This window comes from Vidua macroura, chromosome 2 (genome assembly GCF_024509145.1).
Source record: "Vidua macroura isolate BioBank_ID:100142 chromosome 2, ASM2450914v1, whole genome shotgun sequence".
NCBI lineage: Eukaryota > Metazoa > Chordata > Aves > Passeriformes > Viduidae > Vidua > Vidua macroura.
The window spans coordinates 5,279,039-5,303,449 of NC_071572.1; the positions used below are offsets into that span (position 1 = coordinate 5,279,039).

The 24,411-nt window shown below is 46.2% G+C and overlaps 1 protein-coding gene across 1 annotated transcript; it reads right to left on the reverse strand.

Moving 5' to 3' along the window:
- Positions 1 to 950: 950 nt before the first annotated feature.
- LOC128803425 (cystathionine beta-synthase-like protein) lies at positions 951 to 24,383 on the reverse strand. Its single transcript, XM_053970375.1, has 17 exons — positions 24,298 to 24,383; positions 18,477 to 18,607; positions 17,271 to 17,482; positions 16,932 to 17,038; positions 15,992 to 16,126; positions 12,966 to 13,045; positions 12,381 to 12,515; positions 11,794 to 11,863; positions 10,138 to 10,229; positions 9,176 to 9,301; positions 8,363 to 8,447; positions 8,063 to 8,168; positions 7,260 to 7,334; positions 6,414 to 6,548; positions 5,394 to 5,502; positions 2,816 to 2,900; positions 951 to 1,500 (listed from the first exon to the last, which is right to left on the reverse strand). The coding sequence occupies exons 2-17, from the start codon at positions 18,516 to 18,518 to the stop codon at positions 1,391 to 1,393; spliced, it is 1,704 nt and encodes a 567-aa protein (XP_053826350.1). The 5' UTR covers positions 18,519 to 18,607; positions 24,298 to 24,383; the 3' UTR covers positions 951 to 1,390.
- Between the last annotated feature and the right edge of the window lie 28 nt (positions 24,384 to 24,411).

Below are 24,411 nucleotides of genomic sequence, written 5' to 3' on the forward strand. Positions count from 1 at the left end.
CAGTTAGGTCAGGACATGGAGCTTTGACAAGGGAAAATAACAAACCTCAGCCACTCAAGCACGTCCCTCCCTGCTGCTGTCAGCAAAGGTCAGATGGAAAATGGGGGGAAAAACCCATCAGATAAAAGCCAGTAAAGTTTTAGCAGTAATGCTAAAACCTATCAGCAGTAACAACTACAATGGCACAAAGAAATTCATCACTCTTTACAAACTTTCAGTTACTACTGAAGTTGTAAATTTTTAGATTTACAGTAGTTTTTTTTTTTTTCCCCAGAGCCTAGGGAAAAATTGTCTTGCATCTTAAAGAAGTGTGTGAATTTAATGGCCAACCACAGTCTAAGGTAAGGATGGGTCACTTGCCTTCAGCAATAGCCCTAATCTGAAGGAGTAGCCAATGCAGGGCTTTTCTCCTGGAATGAGGCACTACAGGGTAAGAGTACCTGAACAAGACTTGGAGGAGTTCACAGCTCCTGACAGCTTATCTTTGGCTCTCCTGAAACAGGCACAAAAAAGGCATTCTGAGATAAATGAGAGGGTGGGGAGGGAAGAGGAAGGCAACAGATGAAACAGCATAATTTAAAAAAATCTTTGGGCAAGATGCTTGATCTTACCTTTTAAATCTTCCCTTACTTGTGCTTATTTATCAGGACACCATTGGGAAAAAAAAATAGGTCTGTCGTGGCAGGGGAAGCTGGTGCACTGTGTAAAACAGTGTCACTGGTTGATGTTTGTCACTTCACTGCCATGCTTCTAACTCAAACCAGCTTTTCCACAGAGCAGAACAAGTATCAGCTTCAGCCCTGAGGACGTTTTCTTGTTTTACAATGATGCCACCTAAAGGGAAACCCTCCTTTCTTCTCCCCATGCCCCAGTCCCAATTTTGTCTCCACACAAGTATTATCTAACTTAAATAGGGAGGGGGGAGAAAAATCCAGAACTTTTCAGAGCTCTCTTGGGCCTCTTCTTCAGTAACTCTTTATTTCAACACATTTTATTATTCTGAAACAACATTTTGGAAAGCCAGCCTTTGGAAAGCCAGACATAACAAGTAAGGAACAAACCAGTTAATTCAGGCAGCATTTTTTACACATACATATATGTATATATATAGGTAAAAAAATAAATTGTCTTGATAAGAAATATTGCTTAGCCTGATTAAGAAACAAGTCCCAGAAGCTGGGCAATACAGCAAGACACATTGGCTGGATAGCTGACACCAGGATAGCTAACTGCTTATTTTCAGAATTAAAAAACAAAACAAAACAACCCAAAACCAACCAAAAAAAAAAGCACAAAAAAACCCAAAAAACCCTATTCTACTTAAGACATAAACCTGATTCTTTGTTAGAGATTGTAGAATGTTGAGGAGGCTCCACGTTGCTGCTTGGCTCTAGTTGGATTTCCTCTCGCGCTCCCGTGCGGTCACGAAGTTCAGGAGGTCGATGGCTGTCACGATGCCAAACACCATCTGCCGCTTGCTGGAGGAGCCATCCGAGTGATCTGCACGGAAAAAAATGGGAGTTCTGGCTCCAGGAGGCACAAACACACCCATTTCTCCTTGGTTTTAGTGGCAGTGTTTGTAAAATCGGGGGCTGAGCCATCCCAGCTCCATGAGCCTGGAGCTGTTGGGTGATCCTGGCACACACACAGGGGGGGACACAAAAGGCACCTTGGCCAAGAGTCACAGAGCAAGTGACAAGGATTTTCAGCTCAGAAAAGCTCCTCATCAAAAGGGACACTGAAACTTTATGGAAGGAAAGATAAGGATCCAGTGGATTTATTTTTCTTGACGCAAAAATTCCAACCAGGCCCTCTTGTTATGAAGTGTATTTTCCTCAAACATTAATTGCATGAAACAGCTGCAAGTGGCATTACCCCACTGGAACCAGGGGCCACTTGAATGGCCCAATGGAACCACATTTTGAGGAGGAAATGTGCCACAACCATCTTCCTCCATCCCTGTCAACCACAGAATAAAAACCACAATACCCCATTTATATCCAAAAAACGTGCTAACTATTTAGTCTTTGCTGCTTTGAGAGCACAGGTTCAAGTAATTTTCTCATTGTGAGCCTAAGCCTTGACCTGGGAACCAAGTGACCACATGACCTCTGGCCCTTTATCAATGGTCTATATTCCAGTTCCTAAAGTCTGCCTGTATGGAGATGTTTAGTCTACTTCTATTCTCAGTTTTTTCAGTCAGCTGGACTGTCCTGGGCTTTTTTTTTTACTCAAAATCTGTTTCACTGCAAGCTTCCAGTGAGATTCCAGGTTTATAAATGGTCAGCTCAGAGCCAAGAGCACATCCTTATGGAGATTATCAGGAACAGCCCCAAATTTGATGGCTTTTCTCTTTCCAGTTATAATTGAGAATCTAAAGATAAATTTATCTGGCACAACTTAATGTTGTTTTGAGTCTCATTTCTCAGTGTTTTTAACTTTGCAAAGTTGTCTACTATTTGGAAGATTAAACAGGACAAAATATTATTCAGATTTAAGAGTGATATACCTCAGATTTGAAGATTTATTGAGTCTTACTAATCCTAGGATGGTTTGGGTTGGAAGGGACCTTAAAATCATCTTGTTCCACCCTTGCCACAGGCAGAGGCACCTTCCACTACGCCAGGTTGCTCCAAGCCATGTCCAGCCTGGACTTGAACACCTCCAGGGATGGAAATTAGGCTGAGTAGCACAAATTTAGACACAGAATGAGGATTTTGCTTCTTCAGAGCTCACTTCACACATTCACACTCTCACTTGCTTCTTGTTACCACTCAAAGATTTGCTCTCACCAGGTGCAGTACTTTGTACTCACATTGAATTTGTTCATGAACCACCAGAGCAAAGTGGTCTATTTCCAGGATGTGAGAGAGTTTCCCCAAGTTGTCTTTCAGGTTAATCTGAGGAGAGAGTTACAGAACTTGAATAAAACAGTCCTTTCTATGTTTAGCAGTCAATAATCCCCATACACTTCGTACAGAACTAAAATCAATACATCAGCATTTGTGTACTGCTCCCACCAACAAATCAAGTCCGACTTAAAAGATCAGTTTTCTTTGTTTCTAATTTCCAAAAAACCACTAAGCACTAGATGAAGTTATTCCTTCTGGTTCTGTAAACATAATGAATTTAATGAAGATCTGAAAAGTGCTAATAATCAAAGAAGGTCAAGTATTTCATGTGTCTCAACAAAAGAAGTGACCATAAAAGAGTTTATATTTGGTGATTTTATTCTAAAAAGAGTGAAAAAGTGAACAAATCAGGCTGCAAATCATTGTGGAAGTGAATATGATCTGCAAAGGTAGAAGAGCCCAAAGAAGCCAAAAATCAAAATCAAGGGTGAAAGATTGCCAGCTAACACAGGATTCAGGTGCAAATCAAGGAACAGAGATTTAATAATTCATTTTCTTTGTGAAGCTCAACTTTACGAAGACTGAACAAGAAAGCACCCTGTGTCAACTCTGAAAAAAACAGATATTTCCAAAACACTTCAGCAATCACTTGCTGTAATCATTTTAAAAAATGCCTAAAACTGTTCAAATATGAGTTAACAGATGAAGCAGCAGCTCCATTAACCAGGTGAACTCTCCCCAGCACCCACCATCTGACATCCTTTTATTAAAGGAATCCACAGCAAAGAAGAGTCTTGCACTGCAGATTCAAAAAGCCTCTCTGTCAGAAATAAATTACACAGCAAGAAGAGTTGGGCTGCACTGGAACACAGAGCTCTGTCTCCATACTGGGAGTCAGAGGATTCCAGCAGCCTGTGTATAAGAGACCTGCTATAGTCCAGACTGAGGAATCAATCCTTAAATTTGGGGGCCAGGAAAGGAAGGAGGTGAGAAATCTGCCACATGGAGTCACCCATCAGTCCCAAATCTGCCTTCAGGGAGTGGGCAGGCTACAGATAACCAGGACAAGCAGCCCCTTGGGTGCCCCACTGGGACAACCATGAAGGCATAAACATGCCTAGAGATGCTCAGTGGAAACTTAACAGAACCCCCACAGAGTTTTCACCTGCTTGTTCAAGGTCCTTAAACATTTGCCCACGGGTTTTCCCACATTTAGGCTTTGTTTTTAAGCTTACTAGGTCTCTAGGCAGTGAGTACTACACTACACATGACTGGGAACCCAAACCACTGGAACTAACATCTGATTCTACAGGGATGGCTCCTCCCTCCACTAGCACTTGTTTGGGTTGGCAAATTATCCTGTGACTGGTGTTTCAAATCTCCAGAGCACAACTGTACCTTCAAAAAAGCTCTAATCCTTCTGCTTCCATTCTAAGAGATTATCATAAAGTAATTGAGGTGATCCTACCAAAGCAGGCTGCCCATGTTATAAAATCACAGAATGGTTTGGGGTGGAAGGGACTTTTAGGATCATCCAGTTCTCTGCCATGGGCAGGGACACCTCCCACTATCCCAGGTTGCTCAGAGCTCCATCCAGCCTGGCCTTGAACACTTCCAGGGATGGGAAATCCACCACCTCTCTGAGCAACCTAAAAAAGCCAAAAGACCCATCTTTCCAAAATGTACCTTTGCCCTGGTTTGCAGGCTAAGCCTCTTATTTGATGCAGGCTGTGGTATCCCATGTAGGATATCAGAAGTGATTTTGGTGACACAGATGATTCATTTTCCCAATTTCACTCATAAACAAGCCAAATCAGCTTGACTAAAATGGCAAGAAAAGCAAAATCCACAATACTTCTGAGGTTATGTGCATTCCACCATGTTTCTCCATTAACCCATCAATTCAAATGGAAAATAACCATTTTTAGTTAACATGTCAGCAGTACCACAGCTTGTGTCACTCCCCTTCCAGCCTCCACCAAGAAAATACCAGAAATAAAGGGAAAAGAAATGGTTAAGCTGTTCTTTACTAAAGAAGCCTTCAAGCTGCCCATGGCAAAGAGCCACAATCTCAGAAATGCAGAGAATTGGCTGATGCAGCCAACACCAGAGCAGCCCCAGAAACCATCCCACATCACCAGCCCCAGAAACTCTTGAGGTGCCCAGCTGAGGGAGAACATGAACTAGGCAGTTGTGTTACGCACCACATTTCCCCATGATGCTGGATTATCTGTCTGGGGAGGAAAAAATAAATTTACATTTGTCCATAAAGAACCAGCACCCTTGGGTGGCTCACAGGTTGAACAGAAGGATTAAGCACACTTCCAGAACACAGCACTCAATCCACTTTGGGACAGTGTTGGAACTTAAATCCTGGTGAAAACTAAGCAAAGCATCCCACGTTTTTAAAGGAAAATTCTGTGCTCAGTAACAGCTGCTGGCATGGCCCCAGGTGAACCTCACCCAGCCTATGCAGTGTTAGCACACCTAGTCCAGTACTTTCAACCAGAGAACCAGGAGCTGCAGAATACACCTGCCTACCTGTTGAAATTGCTTGTAGATTACTTTTCTGACTTCATCAGAAGGCTTAACTTTTCCAACAAGCAGTGAGGAAAGCATGTTACCCAGGGTAACCATGCCCAGAATCACCCTGGAGAAGGAGAGACAAAATAGGGATAAAAAACACAAAAGGCTCAGGTGTTCCTGTAGAAAAAAAAGCATCCACTCTCAGCTAGCTTGGAGGAGTCAGTTCAGCTACTTCAGGGTAATAATGCAGCATTATTGATGGTACACTTGGATTCTGTGTGGCTGCAGGAGGCAGAGTACAGCTCTCAGAGGTTCTGGGGACTCACACACCAGGCAGGAGGTCCTTCTGAGCACCAGGACCTTTTCATCTCTGCTCCTTGCAACTGGAGAGAGCTACCTGCAATCTCAGAGAGCTTTTGGAAAGCACAAACTGCTTCATTTTTTTCACCCTCTGCTCTGTTCTTTTGAAAGGTGTGACAGCCAGAGACAAGCTCACCCCAGTCTGGCTCATTTCCCTTCTCCCTGTGAGGATCCCTCAGGTCAGCACAACTGAGCAACTCCTCAGTACTCAGCCTGTCTGCAGGAGGGGTGAAGGGTGATAAGGCACATTCCAGCTTGCTGGGGACACCTGGTTTCTGGGGGTCACTGCAGCACTGCACTATAACACAGTGTGCTGAAGAAAGCTCTGATAGACACGGGCACGTTTGGGGTTGATTGTTTTAAACAGGAATTTTTGCTTTCTTTAAGTTTAGCTGGTATTATTAAAAGAAAATAAATTATCCTGCAGAGACACAATGAGTAAGTATATCATAATAATAATTAGAATCATGTGAAGGGCAGATGAAAACACAAAGCCCAGCATTGGTGTGTTCAAGGCAACATTTCTGAACTGCGTTAACAAATGAAAAAGGATGGGTGAAAAGACACCCATTATTTCCCCCTTCCAGTATTTCCAGCAAGCATTTAAAAGACATCCCTGAGGACCTGGTGAGGGAAGTGATACAAATGGATGAAGAGTGATATATGTGGACATACCCAGATTCATCAACAACTGGTACCTGGTCGAATCCCTTCTCCCGGAGAATTTCCACAGTCTTTGCACAGGTAACAGTTGGAAGCACAGTCAGGGGGGCAGAGAGGCTCAGTTCCTGAATACTGATGTTCCACCACCTGGGGATGGAGTGAAAAACAAACCCATGCAAGTCTTACGGAGAACACAGAACCAGCCCTTCATGCGGGGCCTCCAGCACCACAGGAATGACAAAAGACTGCAAGGCAGAGTCAGGATTCAGCCAGAGTCAATAAAGCTTCAGGGCTCTCAGGGGTTATTCCCAACATCAGAAAGTCTCTGAATTGTGAGAAGGCTTGAAAATCAAACCCTTTTCCTCATTTCATCTGCTTTCTACAATTACACATAGTCAGTGGAAAGCACTGAACCTCCCAGTTTCATTATTTATCTCTCACACAGAAAATTTTGCACTCCTACTCAAAGACATATCTGTATTTGCAGTCATTACAGGCAACAATTGAGGGAAGATTCCCTTCTAGCTATGTAGACTTGCAGTGCTTTGCACTCAAGAACTCTGATTTTGGAAGGATTCTTCGCATATTTTCTTTTTTTAATTCCAAATAACACTTTTCATTAGAAAAAAAAAAAGTCATTAAGTACCAAATTTTCTTCTGCTGCCATACAACTCAAGAAAGGATGTGAACTAATTAAAGTAGATTAGATTAATAGCTGCAATTATACATCAAGACAATAGCATGGAAGATCAGCTAAATCAAAGGAGAAGTGTGAATTGAAATGAGCTTTAAATTAGCAGCTGCCATAAACTCGATTGAATAGACTGCTGGAAATCCAAATGGATCTGACTGGCTTACCAGGGTTTGTTGCCAAGGTCTTCTTCTTTCATGAACCCTTTCTGAATCATCCATTTGTCACTCAAGAACTTGGACCTGCAGAGCACCAGGAAGTGAAAAGCTCATTAGCAGAGGTTGAACATCTGACAACAAACAGAGACAACTGTTCACAGCTCACTGCCACCAACAGATAAAGTGTAAGTGGAAATAGGACATCATTTGCCATCCACCCTTAGCAGCCAGGGATATGGAGAAGAAATACTCATGGGGACAAAAAGGAGTCCCACAGGAAACAAAGCTCCAACTGCATCAGCCCCTTGCAATATCATAGAGACACAGCCTGGAATGGAGATGTGTCTTGTCTGCAGCTGCTGTTTGTCCAGTAATGAGCTGGATGCAACATGGGTGAGGAAACTCGGCTAAAAATACCATGTTTTGGGCTATGTTTCAATGTGATTGGAGAAAAACTTCTCAGCACAGCTCAAAGCCCTGATGTTTCCACCTGCAAACCCACCCTGAGTGTGGCTGCTGCAGGACTGCTGGATCCTGCTGTGGGCACAGGAACCCTTCCGGAATGGTCCCCCACAAATAACACAGTGAAAGCAAGGTCTTTGCTGTGAGAAATGCTAACCAGTGATGATTATCTACTGAAATCAGAGTTCAGATTTAAAGGGGAAAAGATCCTTCCTGCTCCATGCCAGACCCCTTTTAGACAGCTCAGAACTTGTGCCCCAAAGGCATTCTTTGCTGGGATAACTGGGTGTTGTGAGGTCTGAGGGACTCCCTGACCCCTCTCCCAGAGAGAAAAGCAGCAGGACACTCACATGTAGTTCCTGATGGAGTCAGGGCAGATGACAACACAGCGCTGACCCTCCTTCAGCTCCTTGGCCGCCTTCACAGCCACAGACATGGCACTGCCCGAGCTGCCCCCTGCCAGAACACACAGCAGGGCCAACACCGTCAAACCACCGCATGAAAGCCATCAAAAGGGAGGAGGAGAGAGAAAGAGGAGCCCAGAGCAAGGAAATCAAGATCTGAAGTGGAAAGAGGTCTCTGATCTGCACAAGGCTTCAGCCTCCCACAGACTGCTCAGAGAAAGGCAGAGCGTTCCTGCCTGCTCTTACCACACAGCAGCCCCTCCTCGCGGATCATCATCCGTGCCAAGGCAAATGACTCCTCATCATTGCTCTTGTACCACTGGTCCACTGTCTGGGGAGGGGCAGGAGACAGAAACAAGGCTCTGTTTAACTGAGGAGGGACAGGGGAGCTACACAACCAGTGTGAATTCAGCTCTGGCTCTTTGAGGGAGCAGCTGCCCTACTGAGCCGGGGGTTTCCATCCTCCTCCAAATGCCAAGTGGGGTTTTTTTGCCAAGGTAAGATGATCACATCAGCACAAAAGGCTCCTTGCTGGAACTCTTCTGTGAGAGCAGGCTGCTGTGAGTCAGCCTCAGACAGCACCAGCTTCCTCCCCTCTTGGAAGGCTTCCCAGGGACACAGGCTCTGCTCAGGACAGTCTTAACCACTTTGTCCAGGAGGGGCTGGGATGCTCTGCTGGAAGGTTTGGTTTTGTTGTTTTGTGGGTTTTTTTGTGATTGGTAAGTTGGTGTTCTTTGTTGTGTGTCTGTTTAATTGTTACTGTGTGTATTTCATGACTGATTTTTTTGGGGTGTGTTTTGGGTTTTTTTTAAGCATAAAAGTGTGTGTTGCAGGAAAATGTTATCACCGTATTTTGACCTGGCATTGCAAAACTAATGTGGCCAGTTCAGAAGCCTTTCAAGGGCTGTTTATGCTGATGGAAGGAACAGGAATAGTTCTGTCTGCTAACCCTTCCATTTCAGCTCAAAGAAATACTTCCCCAAATTTTCCTCTGCCTTTAACCTCAGTCCTGCATCCCAGCAGAGGGCAAAGGGCAGTAAACCAAGCAGTGAGACTTACAGATCTATCCAACACTGTGGGGACAAAATCATATCCAATTCCTTCCACTTCATACATTGTCTTGTCAGTCTTGTTCAGTTCTTCTGGTTCAGCAAGGATGGAGCCTTCAGGATCCACACCTATAATCTGGAGAAGCAGTTTCCACTCAGGCCACCAAGACACAGCTTTGGAGAGTACAGCCCCTGTGAGCACTGGCCTTGTCACAGCTGCTGGTGGCACACAGCCAACCTGCTCTCCTGTTCATTTCCTCCTGGCAACATTCACCTCCCCTGGGAGCAAAAGGCTTTGCTGCTTCTGGCCCCCTTGGAAACCCATCCCACCTTCTCAGAGTGATGCCACCACTTGTTCTACACATGGGTTTTGCTCGGTTTAAACAGAAAACAGGGTTTCCCTGAGACAAGGCTGTGCTCATTCACATGCCAGGCGTCATTACAGACAACTCATTTTGTGCCAAGTGCAAGCAGATCAGTTTTATTTTCTTTACCACTCCCTGCCTGTGTAGGAAAATTCTCAAGATTGAAGCAGGATCCTGAGTTCTGCGAGGAAATCTCACATATCACACAGTTAAACACACAGGCTGGTGTGTGCAGAGACAATTCCACTGGGCAAAACCTCAGCAGCTCCAGAGCAGCTGAGAAAGGCACAGCCAGGGAGGAAACCCAAGGCTGCAGAACACAGCAGAAGAAGAAACTTCCAGAGAAGGAAGTTTCCCAGGCACCCCACAGAGGGATCTGAGGGTCAGCGTTCATCTGCTGAGCCAAACCTGAACTCTGGTCACCGGTGGGACCAGAGCACGATGATTTCAAACACTGAAACCCTCTCTGCAGCCAGACCTACATTTTAACTGAGAATCCCCAAGAGCTTCCCACAGAGAGCCAGGGCAGGCTTACCAGGAGTGGGATGTGCCAAGGGAAGCAGTTTGAGGAGACACTAAAGACAAAAGCAGTGGGCTTCTCACTTACTTTGCACCCTGGACACTTCTCCTTCAGCTTCCTGGAGATGCCAGTGATGGTACCTCCTGTGCCAGCCGTGGCCACCACCATGTCCACCTTTCCTGTTTAAGGGAGTGGGAGAGAAGTGTGAAATCTCCAGCAGAAGGATGGCTTGAGAGCCTACTTACACCTAAGGATGGACTTTCCTCAACAAAAAGGCACAAAGCAGCTGAAAAGGGCAGGGTAGGACTCTCTGCTTTCCAGGAGCTGTGCTTGAAACTACATTGCTCAATCATCATTTTCTCCAACAAGGGTTTTGAAATGTCCACCCAGAGGCCTGGCAAGGCACCAATCTGTGGCACTTTGGACACAGCTGGATGTGGCCCACAGAGCTGATAGCTGCAGTTTTCCTGTTCCTGTGTCTGCTGAAACAGACAAGTCATTCTCTAAGTTAAACTGAGCAGCTCATTATGTTTGTTAATTAACTGAGTGAGTGCCAAGAGCATGGGACAGGCATCCCTGGAGAGAAATGTTAACACAACTGCTCCCTCAGTTTCATGTGAAAAAGACTGTTTTGGTCACTAGCACTCAGAGTGAGTGTGGATATGATAGTTCATCCCTGTGTCACCACCTACAGCTTCTCTGGTGCATCCACATGATAGCTTTCAGCTTTGTTAATTAAAAAAAAAAAAAGGATTTTTAAAAGATCACCAATTCACACACAAAATCAATTGCTTAGCAGCCAAGAGAATAACACCCCACCAAGCAGAGGTAACTGAACAATGCCTGGGCTGTAAGGGGAAGTAAACAGAAACAAGAAGCCTAAATCTGGAACTCATCTGGACTCTCAGTTTGTGGGATGGCAGCTTGTAAAAGTGTACTCAGTTTAACTCAAAGTTTGTCACAGAAAGACAAGGCAAATCCTCTGAACAGCCAGAGTTTTAGGAAGGAGGGGAACCTTCCACGTGGTCTTCACCTTTATGTGAATGAATTTAATTGCTGATTTTCTTATCAGAAGGTCCAGTCAGAAACTGCACTGTTTAATAAGGCAGGCCTGGAGCCTTCTTGACTCCCTTCTGTGCCCTATGGAAATGCCCACGTGGCTGCAGCATCACAGGGAATGTCTCCAGCAGCTCTCAAACCAGCTCCTGAGCTGAGGAATGAGCCCAGCTGAAGCTCTGCTGCCCCAGCTCAGCCCCTTCTGGGGCTCAGCTGCCCAGAGCCAGCACTGGGGAGAGCCCTGCAGAGCCAGAGGGTCCTGCTGGTGACAGCTGTGACACAGAGCAGCTTGTGCTCCTGAGGACTCCTAAACGAAGATGCTTCCAGTGTATTGGAGTATTTGCTCTGGGAATGCTAAAACCTCTATTTCTTTATTTGTGATCAAAGACTGACTCTATTCCATAGCAGTCTACCTATGGGGATTTTTTTTAAAGTAACTTAAACATCACTACTTTCTCCACCTGCTCACAGGGCAGAGAAGTCTAAAAACCAAAGAATTCTTCTTTAATGGAAAAAAACATCATTACTATGACTACTGAAATAACTCTCTAACAACACACAGCATGTGTATGGGGGTGCTTTATCAAAATCCATGCTTTTCTCATCTGAGGGCTCATTCTCCAAGCACATAAGAACAAGGCACTACCAGGAGCTCTTGGAAGGGGTTTAGCAGTAGAGCAGACCTACCATCACACTGCTGCAGGATCTCCTCAGCCGTGGTGTCGTAGTGGGTCAGGGGGTTGCTGGCATTGCGGTACTAAATAGAAAGGCAGATCAGCCATAAAACAGATCAGAAGTACAAAAATCACATTTTGAGCGAGTTCAAAAACATTTCTAACAATCCTCAAACCTCACAACACCTAAACATACTCTCTGCAGAACGCTTCATTGTGTTTTATCTGGAATTAGGCCTCCTAAGTGACCTAATTTAAGCGCAGTCCTAAGGTGCCAGCACCCTCCCATGCCAAAATCAGTCCTGTCTGTGGGACAGCACTCCTAGCAATGTGACCCCCATGTCCATTCTTCCTCACAGGATTGCCAGCTCAGTGGAAATAGACACCCTAAGTATTGTAGCTCTGGCAAACACCAGCTCATTGCTGCTCTCTAGTGACTGTAAAAACCTCCTTTCCTACAATGTGGTGACTGCTCAGCCCCAGCTCCAGATTTGGGGCATCTTCTCCTCCAGACACATGTGAGAGTGTTGAACAGACAACCCAGAACACCACAGAGCCTCCTCCATGCTACACCTGCACCTCTGACACCTTGGCTCTCACCTGGTCCAGGATGTGTGCATTGGGGATTTCATTCTTCAACCTCCAGGCCACTCCCACGTGAGATTCAGGAGAATCAAATCTGGCTGTGGTTGGGGTCCTCACAATCTCAGCACCCAGAGCTCTCAGGACATCCACCTGCAGCAAATAAAGGTGGTCACAAAACCCCAAAATACCCTCAACAGGCTCCCTTCACACTCAGCCCCAAGGCCAGAATATTTGCAGGATATTCAAAGCTTCAGCACTGTCTTCCTTCACCATCTGCTCAGCAAGGAACAGCTCACCTGGGGCACAGGTAACCACTTCAATGTGCCAGGCAAACCTCAGGCTGTCTTGACATCTGTATTTAAAACAATTATGGGAGTTTTCAAAGTGGCAGTGCTGTGAGGATGGGTCTTCAAGACATTTTCTATCCATGGCCAGCCAGCCTGGATTTCTCTGGGCACTGGCAACAGCACCTCAGCAGAGTTTTCCCCGGCCAAGAGCCTGCACCTTTGTTTCTGAAGCCCCAGCACTGATCTGCAGCAGGAGCTCTGCGAGTGCAAACATGTTTATCTTTAAATTCTTGAAAACAGAGGCAGCTCTGACCTTCTCCATGCTCATTTTCTCTGGCATGACGATGATGCAGCGGTAACCCTTCACTGCCGCCGCCAAGGCCAGCCCGATCCCTGCAAGCAAGCAGAGGCAAGCAGAGCACTCAGTGAGCAGCAGCAGAGCACAAAACCCACAGTGCCAGCTTTGGCATGCCCTGGCTTTCATCACATTTCCACCAGAGTGTCTCCAGAGGGGTGGCAAAGGGAATGTTTCTGCCTGTCGGGTTTACAGGTGCTGATCCTTGTTTGAGGTTCACAGCCCAGAGGAAGTTTAGCCAAGGGTGGGGGAACCTGGCATGTGCAAATTGCTGGCTTTACCACATGCACATCACCTACCGCCTGTCTCACCCACTTCATTTTTCCAGCATTAATTTGGGAAAGGAATGTGCTTTAAGCCGGAGGAGATGAGAGGAATCACTTGGATTCTGCCAAAAGGTCTGTAGAGCCTCTATTGACTCACTTCTGCATAAATCTCTATTTGCAATGTGTTGAAACTAAGTCCTGTCTAAAAAGAAATTATTTAGATGCTGTTGGTGATTGAGGTTCTAATAGACTGTGTCAGCTTGCTACCCCAGTGAAGCACCCTGGCTGTGGGAGACAGACATCTCATTTCTACTCTGAAAATCTCTACCTCCTGCCTGGTCACCTGAAGGGCTGAGCTCAGAAGTGCTGTCCCTGTGGAAGACAGGCTTACACCTGCTGTCAGATCACCTCTCTGCTGGACAGGCTGAGCTGATCAGGTTGGCTGAGAGGTGTGAGAGGTCAGGCTGCAGCTCCCCTGCTCCTCTGGGCACCTGCACATGGAGCTCACCCTACACAGAAGCTGCTTGTTCAAAGGTGGCTCTGGTTTTGTGTGGATTGCATAGGGGAGAAAAAAAAACAAAACACCCTAATAATCTTTAACTCTTCCTGTAAGAGAAGCATACCTCACACCTAAAACAACTCAAGTAGTGTTTGATATATTGGGAAGGGAAAGTTTTCTCAGTATATTATATATAAATATGGGTGCCCAAATACACAAATAAATAAGACAGCAGCAGCTTCATTAAAGCCGAAGGCTGAAGAGAAGTCATCCAGATCTTCCTTATGGTCTGTGATGAAGAAAAGATTTTGAGACCTGAACTCTAATACTTTGTACTTTCTACCACTGACCTGGAAATGCAGCAAACATAAAAACAGGACTATGGGTGAGGGATAACTGGGATGCAGAGAGGATAAAAATATAACACATTAGCTCTCACATTCAACATACTCACTAGGTCTGAGCAGTAGAGAGCAAAAACCAATTCTCTCAGGTTACTGTGTGCCCTGGTCTTTGCTCTTATGTGACAAAAAAAAAAAAAATCAGCTTTCTGAAGTAATTGTCCTGTATCTCTTTCAGTTCTGCCTTTTTGGATTCTGTGCAAGTAGAATCATTTATCAGGTACTGACCCAGAGAGAGGGATGTCACAGTAAGACCTTGGATCCTGGAGGAATGCAACACACAAGGATATTTTCCACTCCAGGCCATTGTTCAGGCAGGAGGCACAGCCACACTCACTAAGGCTTCAGCTGCCCTGAGTGCCCCCAGAATCCCCTGACCCCCCCCCAGAACAGCTGAGCCAACAGCAACAGATGTGACTTCCCAGTTTTCTGCTGCAGGCTGGGGAGCTGGTCACAGATCAGCTCATCCCCTCCAGTCACATCAGAACAAAATCTGCCTGCTCTGTGCCTGTCAGAAAGCAGCAGTGGGTGGAAGTCCAGAGAAGAGTTTAGGAGCAGGACCAGACCTGAGCACAGCAGGCAGGAGGGCAGCTTGTAGCTCACCCCACAAACCTCCTCAGAGGAGGCAGTGTATTAGATATTTAACTATTTCTATTTAACAGTATTATGCATTTAATATTTGACTCCAGGGGGAATATTCCAGGTGTGTTTGACTCTCCATGAGTAGAGCAGCTTAACACAATTACAACAGCTTTGACACAGGAGCCCAGAGTTAACTCCAGACTGATCATTAGTGCTCTGCCCTGGCCCCCGACCGAAGGGGAATGTTCCTTCCTCCAGCCCTCCAAGAAGGAAATGTGGACCCAGGTGGAATCTGCTGACAATCCAGGCGTGCAGGGGCTCTGTCAGGCAGTGCTGTAAGGATGCAGCTCATCTCCCATCTCCCCTGCACCAGCATGGAAAGGGCTGCTCCTCAAACCTGACAGAGGAACCATGGGACTTCCCCAACAGAAAGAACGGGAAGATCCAGAGTCACACTGATGTCCCAGGTTTCAGCTTTTATATTTTCACATTCTGTGCTGCTTTAGTGTGTACTTCTGAGCTTCATATTAGGGGATGGTGAGCTCTCTTCACAGAGCAGGGAGAAAAAACAATTCCTTCTCTAGCTGGGACCAAGGACAAATGATCCAAATCTCAGGCCCAAGAGCACAAACAACGTGGGCTGGAGAGAGAAAAACAAGGATGGAACTGCATGGGCTAAAGCTGGAATGGGACAATGAACTGCAAGGTGCAAATGGAGCAGAGCTGATCCCAGTGAGAGCCCCTGGGAGCGCTCGTGCATTTTGGGACCATTTTGGTTCATCTTGGGTGCAGCCCTGGCTCGGCCCTTGTGCTGCCCAAGGTGGATCCATGGAGGCCTTTTAATAAATCCCTACTTTTTTCTCTAGCTCTGTCCAGCCTCTGCTCTAGGTCAGCTTTCACAAGGCATCAACACCAGTCTTATGGGTGCTTTTTTCCCAATAATTTCAGTCAGACTTGAATTCCTAAAGGCCCTTGTGAGTCTGGCCTAGCACTTCCTTTCTGTTAAAGCAAAGAGGCTCTGCAATTTAGCAGAACACCTTCCCATCTGCTCTGGTCAGCACAGGGCACTGCAGAATTGTTCCATGTGTGAGGTGGAAGAGGCACTGCTCCCTGCACCACACAGGCAGGAAGAGATTCCCTTTCCTCCCCGCACAGGCTGCGACCTCAAACCTGCCTCTTCCAGGAAAACCACCACAGCATTTCCCCCACACTTTCCTCAGTCTCTCCATGCCCTACCTGTGTTCCCAGAGGTTGGCTCTATGATGGTGTCCCCAGGCTTCAGGATCCCAGCCTTCTCAGCATCCTCCACCATCCTGATGCTGATGCGGTCCTTCACGCTGCCCCCCGCGTTGAAGTACTCACACTTGGCCACTGCAAACACACAACCAGGAGGGCTGCAAGGGATTGCAGAGCTCATCCAGCTCCACCCCCTGTCCTGACCAGAGACACCTTCCACCAGAACAGGTTGCTCCAAGCCTCATCCAACCTGGCTTTAAAACCTGGTCTTGCCCCTTTCCCCTGGCCTTCTTTGCCCCTTCCCCTTTCCTGGTAAGTTCTCCAGCCAAAAAAGTTCTGATCAAACTGAAGTTTCTCCCCATGCTCAGCCTGCACTTTCACTCCAGAACTCCCAGCATTAATCCCTTCATCCCATTTCAGGACTCTGAGATCAGAGTCAGTATCTACAGAATGGCTGGGTTTAAAAACCCAACCAACCCAAAAAAAAAAACAAAACAAAACAAAACAAAACAAAAAAAAAAAAAAAAAAAACAAAAAAAAAAAAAAAAACCAAAAAATCACTGACAGTTTCACCCCTTTAATCATTTTCAGTGATCTTTAGTGATAACTGCAGGGCTGCCTTTTGCACTCACTGATGAATACTCTGAGTAGAAAACTTCACACAGCTTCTTTAAATTTAAAAAATTATTTTCTACTAAGAACATTTAGCGTTTTCTACAGAAATGGAAAAGCTGCAGGAATTGTTCTCATGAAGTACAAACCCAAAGATGTTTTAGATGACCAGATCCTAAACCCAGAAAATTTGCCAAGGAAAACCAGGAATTTTTCCTCACCATTTCCTGCCAATAGCCTGTGGCCAGGTTATATGACACTACTAACCCCATCTACCCAAGTTTGTGAAACAGTCTTTGTAGTTTGTTCTCTGCCTGCAGCAACTCACAGAGTTCACACTTGAGCCCAAAGTGCTTCCCAATCTTGTTGATCCGCACCAAAGGTGTGTTGCCAACTTTATTCAGGATGTTTGGCAGGATCTTCAGAGGCTCTGGCCTGGTACAAACACAAACAAAGTCAGTGTATTCACAGAAGGGTCACACAACAACCACACAGCACTTACTGCTTTTTATTTCTCCTTCTCCTTTATCAGGCTGGTTATTTCAGCTGTTTTAGTTCAAAGGAATATCCACTGGATACAAACTTACAACATCAAGTCCTTGATCCAAAACATGGATTAATCAGACCTGGATTCCTGCTGAAAATTAGCAAATAAGGTAACACTTACAGGGTGACATGATGATGGGGGGAGGCAGAGAGGGGCTTCCCAAGCTTCCAGGTGCATTTGCTGGGTGTATCAGGGCGCATCCACTGCCTCTCCTTCTCATTAGCCTTGCAGTTCTCAGTCTCCACCCCACCAGGGACTAAATATTTGACAGGTGCATGAGGACATGAGTTTGTATCTGGCTTCTTCTGGGAAGGAAGAGTAAGGATTTCATTCTTGGGGGAGGGAGAAAGAAGACAAAATTAAAAAAAGAAAAAAAAAAAAAAAAAAAGAGTTGATGTTTCCACGGTGCTGTGAGGATGGGGAAGTGTTTCAGCATCATCTTGATTTGCCAAATCCTTATCACCAACATGAGAACCTGCACTGCAAGTTTGGGAGCAAAAGCTCACCACAGTGCTCTACACAAAGATAATTTAAACACACATGTGCTCACTGTAACCAGCCTCCACAGACACACAAAAAATCAGGACTATTCTCATGGGAGACACCTCTCCCACACCAAAAACTCTCAGAAATAATAACCTCCCCATTCCAAGCAGACTGGAATACAGTAAGACTGCCTGGTGACTAATTAGAAAACTGTGCCAGAAGACTCTGCATGGCTGAGTGGTCACAGAGAACTCTTCCAGAAAGGTTTCACCAGCACCTTCCTCCACAGCAGCTCAGAGCCCCATCCAACCTGGCTTTGAAACCTCTTGGTCTTGGCCCTTCCCTGGAAAGTTCTCCAGCCACAGAGCTTCTGGTAAAAATGGAAGTTTCTCCCCTTGTTCAGCCTGCATTTCCACTCCAGTACTCCCTTCAGGTTTTTTTGTTTTTTTTTTTTTTTAATTAATCCCTTGAAAGGGGTTGGGGTGGGGGGGGGAATCCAGAACTTTTCAGAGCTCTCTTGGGCCTCTGCTTCAGTAACTCTTTATTTCAACACATTTTATGATTCTGAAACAACATTTTGGAAAGCCAGCCTTCAGACATAACGAGTAAGGAACAAACCAGTTAATTTAGGCAGTGTTTTTTACAAATACATATATATAGGTAAATAAATAAATTGTCTTGATAAGAAATATTGCTTAGCCTGATTAAGAAACAAGTCCCAGAAGCTGGGCAATACAAGACACATTGGCTGGACAGCTGACACCAGGACAGATAACTGCTCTCCCAAATCCTGGTGATGGAAAGATGGGCAAACAATATTCCCCAAAGAGCTGTGAGTACCTTAGAGGCAGGAACAGGCCTTTCTGATACAAACTTCTCCATGGTTTTTGGTGGGGGTGGTGGCACAGAAAACGGGATTTTCTTCAGGAGAACGACTGCTGTGGGTCACAAGATTGGAATCCTCTTCAAAGCTGCAGATCATACAAGTTAGAAGAAAAAAAAAAAAAGAAACCAAACTATCAGGAAACTCTGTCACAGGGGCAAAACACATATCTTTTTCATAGGGGAAAAAAAAGAAGCTGCAAAACAAAGTGAAGATGACTTCTATAAACAGGATTAAAAATAAATCATGCAGCAGAGGTATTGTGCAGGATTGATGGAGGGTGCCCTGACCCTGTCCCTCCTGCATTTACTTAATCTTCCCTCTGCCCTGTCTTCCACAGTAAGCACAAAACATCTTTTATCAGACCTTCTGCAACTCCAGGAGCTTGAAAGCCACAAAAAGTAATAGGAAATACTTCAGTTCACAGGAAATACAGTCCTAGAGACACAAAGGGTGAAAGGGCTTCATGGTGCTGTCTCCAGAAGAACCTGTACACAACTATGGAAAAAGGCTTTATCCAGGAACAGAGGCCTCTCCACCCTCAAGGAGAGCAAAATCTCACAAGTTCCTACCCAAAATTAATTAGTGTTGCATGCACAGCTACAGTGATGCTGCATAAAACACACACAGCAAATACTTCATGCTTCTAGCAGCTCTTAGCTCCAGAAATTAGTAAACACAAAACAAAGTTCATTTCTCCTACCAGTTGTTCACAGAGCCTGTCTGCTTCCTATCAATTAAAGACAAAAATCTGGCTGAAATCTTGTAAAGCATGAGGGTTTTTTCCCCCCTAATGTTTGTTTTCTTCATCACTGTTTTGCAGGAAGGTTCAGCTCTTTCCATTACTGAATTGTGCTGGAAAGGGTCCCTGGCCTCATCCTCCTGGCAGATGCACACAAAACACATATTTAAGATCTCACAGAGTTGATGGTCTGGTGAGAAAATGGGAAAAAAATTTGGATCACAGCATCAGTGACCTTTAGTATTTGATCCTGCAAGTTAACACGGGCCACTAACCACTGCTGCCTCAGGCACTCCAATGCCCTTCCTGCAGGCTGGCTGGAAGAAAATGCCCAAAGCATTTAAACTGCTCTACTCTAGGGAAAAAAAAAAAAAAACAACCCTCTGAAAAGATCAGCTTTCCAGACTAAGACTTGAATTCATTTTCCTTCAAGACAAAAAGATTTCCATGCCACCAAAAATATACAATTCTATTTCATCAGTTAATGCATGCCCAAGAGCCAAGAAGGATTATAACCTGTCATAGATGGACTATAACCTGTCATAGATGGACTATAACCTGTCATAGGCTACTGACCAGGGTTAGAATGAGAGACACCAGTCTAAAAAAGCAAAGATCCCATAAATACACAAAATCTAGCACCAACCTGTCTTTGCTACCAGAAATCAGCTTACTTCCAGTTCCAGAGCAAAACCCAGCCCTCATTTCTCCTTCTAGGTTATATTCTGGTTCACAGTCCAGAGTATCAGTGATTTTTTTGGGGTTTTTTTTTGGGTTTTTTTTTTGGGTTTTTTTGTTTTGTTTTTGTGGGGTTTTTTTTGTTTTTTTTTTTTTTTTTGTTTTGTTTTTTGTTTTGTTTTGTTTTTTGTTTTTTTTTGGTGAAGGAAGAGTTTCAAGGTTTCCTATGGGGCACATGCTCCCTCAGACAGCTGGCATGAAACACTGGACACAGACAATGACTGCCTGTGCCACAGGTAACACTGACAATATTGACAAAGTCCAGCTAAAAAGGGGGCCTTGCTGCCAAAGGATCAAATCATTTCAAAATACACCAGAAAAGCAGCAAGGGTTTAGGAACAGGAAAGTGAAAATTTTGTTCCGCTTCCAAGTTATCATAAAATAAGAGCACAAAACCTTTAAAAGCTTTAAGACACCACCAGCTCTCAGTGTCTTTCAAGGATGTCCAAAATCTGAAAGAGGGAGAAATTCATTGCAGTAAAAAAAAAATTAAAAATTAAGAGGTTTACAGGATTTGTTCTTTGTATTGATGGCAGGAAAGAAATTAATGTAGCTCTCAAAAAGCTGCCTTTTGGAGGATTCCCTCTGGACTGGGCAAGGCAATAGCACCTCATTTCTTTTATTATAAGGCAAAAATTTAATAATTTACTAGCAGCAACTCTCATTACTTATTGAAGAGCAGAAGCTGAGAAAAAGCTGTATTTATTGCCCTCAAATAAGCTGTGAGATTCTCTCATATTTTCATAATGGCAATACTTGGTGTTTGATCAAAGCTTCAATAATGGGGGCTTCAACTGAACAAAAACGAGAAGAGAGACAAAAAGCTAAAAATCCTGTCACCAAACACTAGCCTTAAGCAGCATAATTAATTTCTTGCAGCCCTAGGTGACACAACCTCAGCAAAATGGGGTCAGACGTGGTCAAGGACATCCAAATCCCCACCTTGATCCTCCCTAAAGGCCCAAAACAACATTTTTTTTCTGGGGAAGCAGGACAGGAGGATGGCAACTCTGCTCCTGTAGCTGCAGCTGAACACTGTCAGCAGAGACCAAGGGAGATAAGCTGCAGGAAGAGCTGCCCATCTTCAGGGAAAAAAATTCTGTCAGCCTGAATTTAATTTTCCTGTAAAGGGGAACACTCCCATAACTAGCTGGGGGTGTGGGTAGAGTCTAACTAGAAAAGCCTGAGTAGCTTCTGCTCTTGTATCTGCAGATCACACAAGGCAAAAAAAAAAAAAAAATTAGTCAGAAAGAGAATTTACAAAGCCACTTAAATCTAAGTCACAAAGGGGAGTGGGACAGAGTGATGAGACCCAGAAAGTCTCATGGGCAAGGCTCACACCCCTGCATCCATCTCCACAGGGAAAGTATTTCTCAGCTCCTAGAGAACAGGACTGAGGGCCAGTGAGTGAAATCCTGAGCTGAGCTCAGAGCACAGATGAGTCCAGAGCTGCAGTTTCCATGGCTGTGCACAGTGTGTGGTACCAGCACTAATGCACTGCACTATTTAACCATGCCCTGTGCAGCAGCCAAATTAACTGAGGCTGGCCTGGAGCACAGAGGAAGCTGTCTAACAGGCAGCTGCAAGAGCTGAATCAGAGGGAGATGGCCCCAGGGGGGACTGCTCAGGCAGGGATGGCATACAGAATTCCATTCTGCTGCAGCCTGAGAAAGGGAAACTTGATGATGCTAAGCAGGTACAAATGAACCAGTGCAGAACAGTTGTTCTGCTCAGCCTGAGCAGCACAGGGTCTTACAGAGCTGTAGGAACTTTGCAGGTAAGCAGATGCAGCAGTACCCACCCAGCCTTTGGAAACACCATAGCTGGAACAGGTTATGGAGAAAGTCAAACATTTGGGTTTTTCTGTGAGTGTGTCTGTGCCCTTGCTACTTCCTCAGGAGCAGCCATCCCTCCTGTGCCAGGAGATATCAAGTGACCTGAAGTAACAGGGGAATGAATTAACATATGGCTCTAGGAAGAGATCCTTCAAGAATCCAAAGCCTTATTTCCATTTTCTCCCACAGAGCAGGTGAGCACATGCACGTCCTCTTGATGATCACTCTTTAAAAGCCAAGCTGGCACACTCATAACTTTCTGAAAGGAAGGGGGCAGTTCTCTAATGCCCTCACCTCTGTAAACTTGCAAAGATTAAACTCTGGCAGCAAAGCAACTTCCACTGCTGTGGCAATTGTTATTCTAGAAATCAGCCAGGGAGAACAGGGGAGTGTTCAGTTTGCTGTGCCCCCAGAGAAGGGAAGCTGTGCCTGCAGCCCTCACACAGGTGTCTGACAGCTCCATTTCCTGAGTTCACTCCAACCCTGCCTGGACTCACGTGGTAACTCTTCTGAGTGAAGACTGATGTCTTCAGGAGCACAGCAGCATTAGAGAAAAGTCTGGAGAATGCTTTATCTGTGTTTCTACCTGTTGCAGTCAGAAGCTTTCAGTATTTCTTTCCCTGCTTCTAGTTCCCCCTCCTGAGCACACAGAGATGGACCAACACTGCAGCAGAGCTCTTGATCTGCCCAGCTCACCAAGCTCAGGGAGAGGAGGATTCCAGGCAGGGTGACAGATGCTCAGAGATTAAACAAGTTGCCCAGCAGGACAAAAGGAGGGAGCTGCTCTCAGTTTTTGACCAGCTCTTTAAGCCAGGCAGAAGCAGAGCAGTCCTTCCCCAGCATCATGGTGCCTCCTGCAAGGCCTTCAGGAGTTCTGCTAGCCCAGGGAGCTCTGATAAAGGCTGGCAGAGAGCGGGGCAGGAAGGCAGCTTTTGGCTGATGCGTGTTTTGTGGGAAAGACCAGCTGCCATCACTCTGGCTGCACCTGTGGAGCTTTTAGCACGATCCCCAGAGCAGCCAGGAGCACGGCACTGCTGTGGGCCTGGTCCTGTGTTCACATGCAGGCCACAGGCCAGTAACCAGGGGCCAGCCCATGCTAGCCACCCTGGCAGGCTGCCGTGCTGCCAGTGCCAGCTTGATGATGTCCCTGAGCCTGCAGGACATGGGTCACTCCTGCCCCTGGCTGCCAGCACCCTCGTTTGAAGCAGGCTCTGGCTTCAGGGAAGCTGGGTAACTCACACAGAGGGTATGGCAGGGAACCGAGGGCCACCAGCTGGTATAGAAAAGGATGCTGAGTGCAAATGCCCCAGTACTGGGCCTGCCCTGGCACCTAAACCACACTTCATCAGTGGTGATCTAACCAGAGAAGAGAAGCAGCAGGTTCTGAGCAGGTCCCAGCTTTCCAGGAAATGCCTTTTCTCTCCCACATGAGATCCCCAAGTTTCCCTTCCCCTGCCTCCACGCTCTGTGTTTTTCCGCCTTTCCACAGCGCAAGCGTTGCAGAACACGGAGCTCTCACACCTCAAATCAGCAAACAGACTCCTGGCAAGGGTGAACAGAGTGAGCAACTCTGCTGGAACGGGGCCCAGCACTCCAAAACCTCCGTGGTCAAAGGCTCTGGGATTACAGAGATACACAGCGGACTAGACACTCCACCAGGAACAGAACAATCACTTGTCTTTCAAGTTGTGGCTGGTTCAAGACACCGGGAGCTTTATTAACATGGCTACTGAGCAGCTCCCTCAGGTCCTAGCCAAGTTCAGATCCCTCCCAATTGGGGAGGGGTAATATATGAAATCAAATGTAAAAAATAAGCTTCATGGTCCAGTGCATCAGCCAGACCTGCCACAGAAACCTTGCAGGAGAACCTCATTGTTCACCCAAGAGAACAATGGGCAGCGAGCCAAGACCCGCTGGAGAGCCGGTGCCAAACCCCGAGAGAGACCCAAAAGGCTCAAAGTCATCTTGTGAACCTGCAGGATCAGCAGAGAGCCCAGCTCTGCTCCGGGCTCACAGGAGGCGCTCCCAGGCACCCTCCGGCCCGTCCTGGGCACCCGCAGCGGAGCCAGCAGCTCCGGGGCTCCCCTCACCCGCAGCTGCCTCTCCCCTTCCTTGCAAAACCAAAAGAGAAGCCCAGCACAGAATCACAGAACGGGTCAGGCTGGAAGGGATCATAGTTCGGCATCTGGTCCAAACTCCCTGCGCCAGCAGAGCCATCCCGGAGCACATGGCACGGGATCGCATCCAGACGGTTCTGGAATATCCTCACCCAGGGAGCCTCCACAGCCGCTGCGGGCAATCCGCTCCGGCCCGCAGCCCTCCATCCCCCATCCCTTCTGGGGCGTGGGGCACGGCCACCCCCAGCTCTCACCCCCCCACATCCCGCTCCCGCGGATGATGCAACCTGCGGCCATCGGGATGCGGCGGCCCCCGCCCAACCCTCCGCTACGGCCGCCACCTCACCCGCGCGATCCGGACGCTGCCCAGGACACCTCCGCTGTGGGGACGCTGGGGATGGTGCCGGTGAGGAGGGTGAGGAGGGTGATGATGATGATGATGATGAGGAGGAGGATGAAG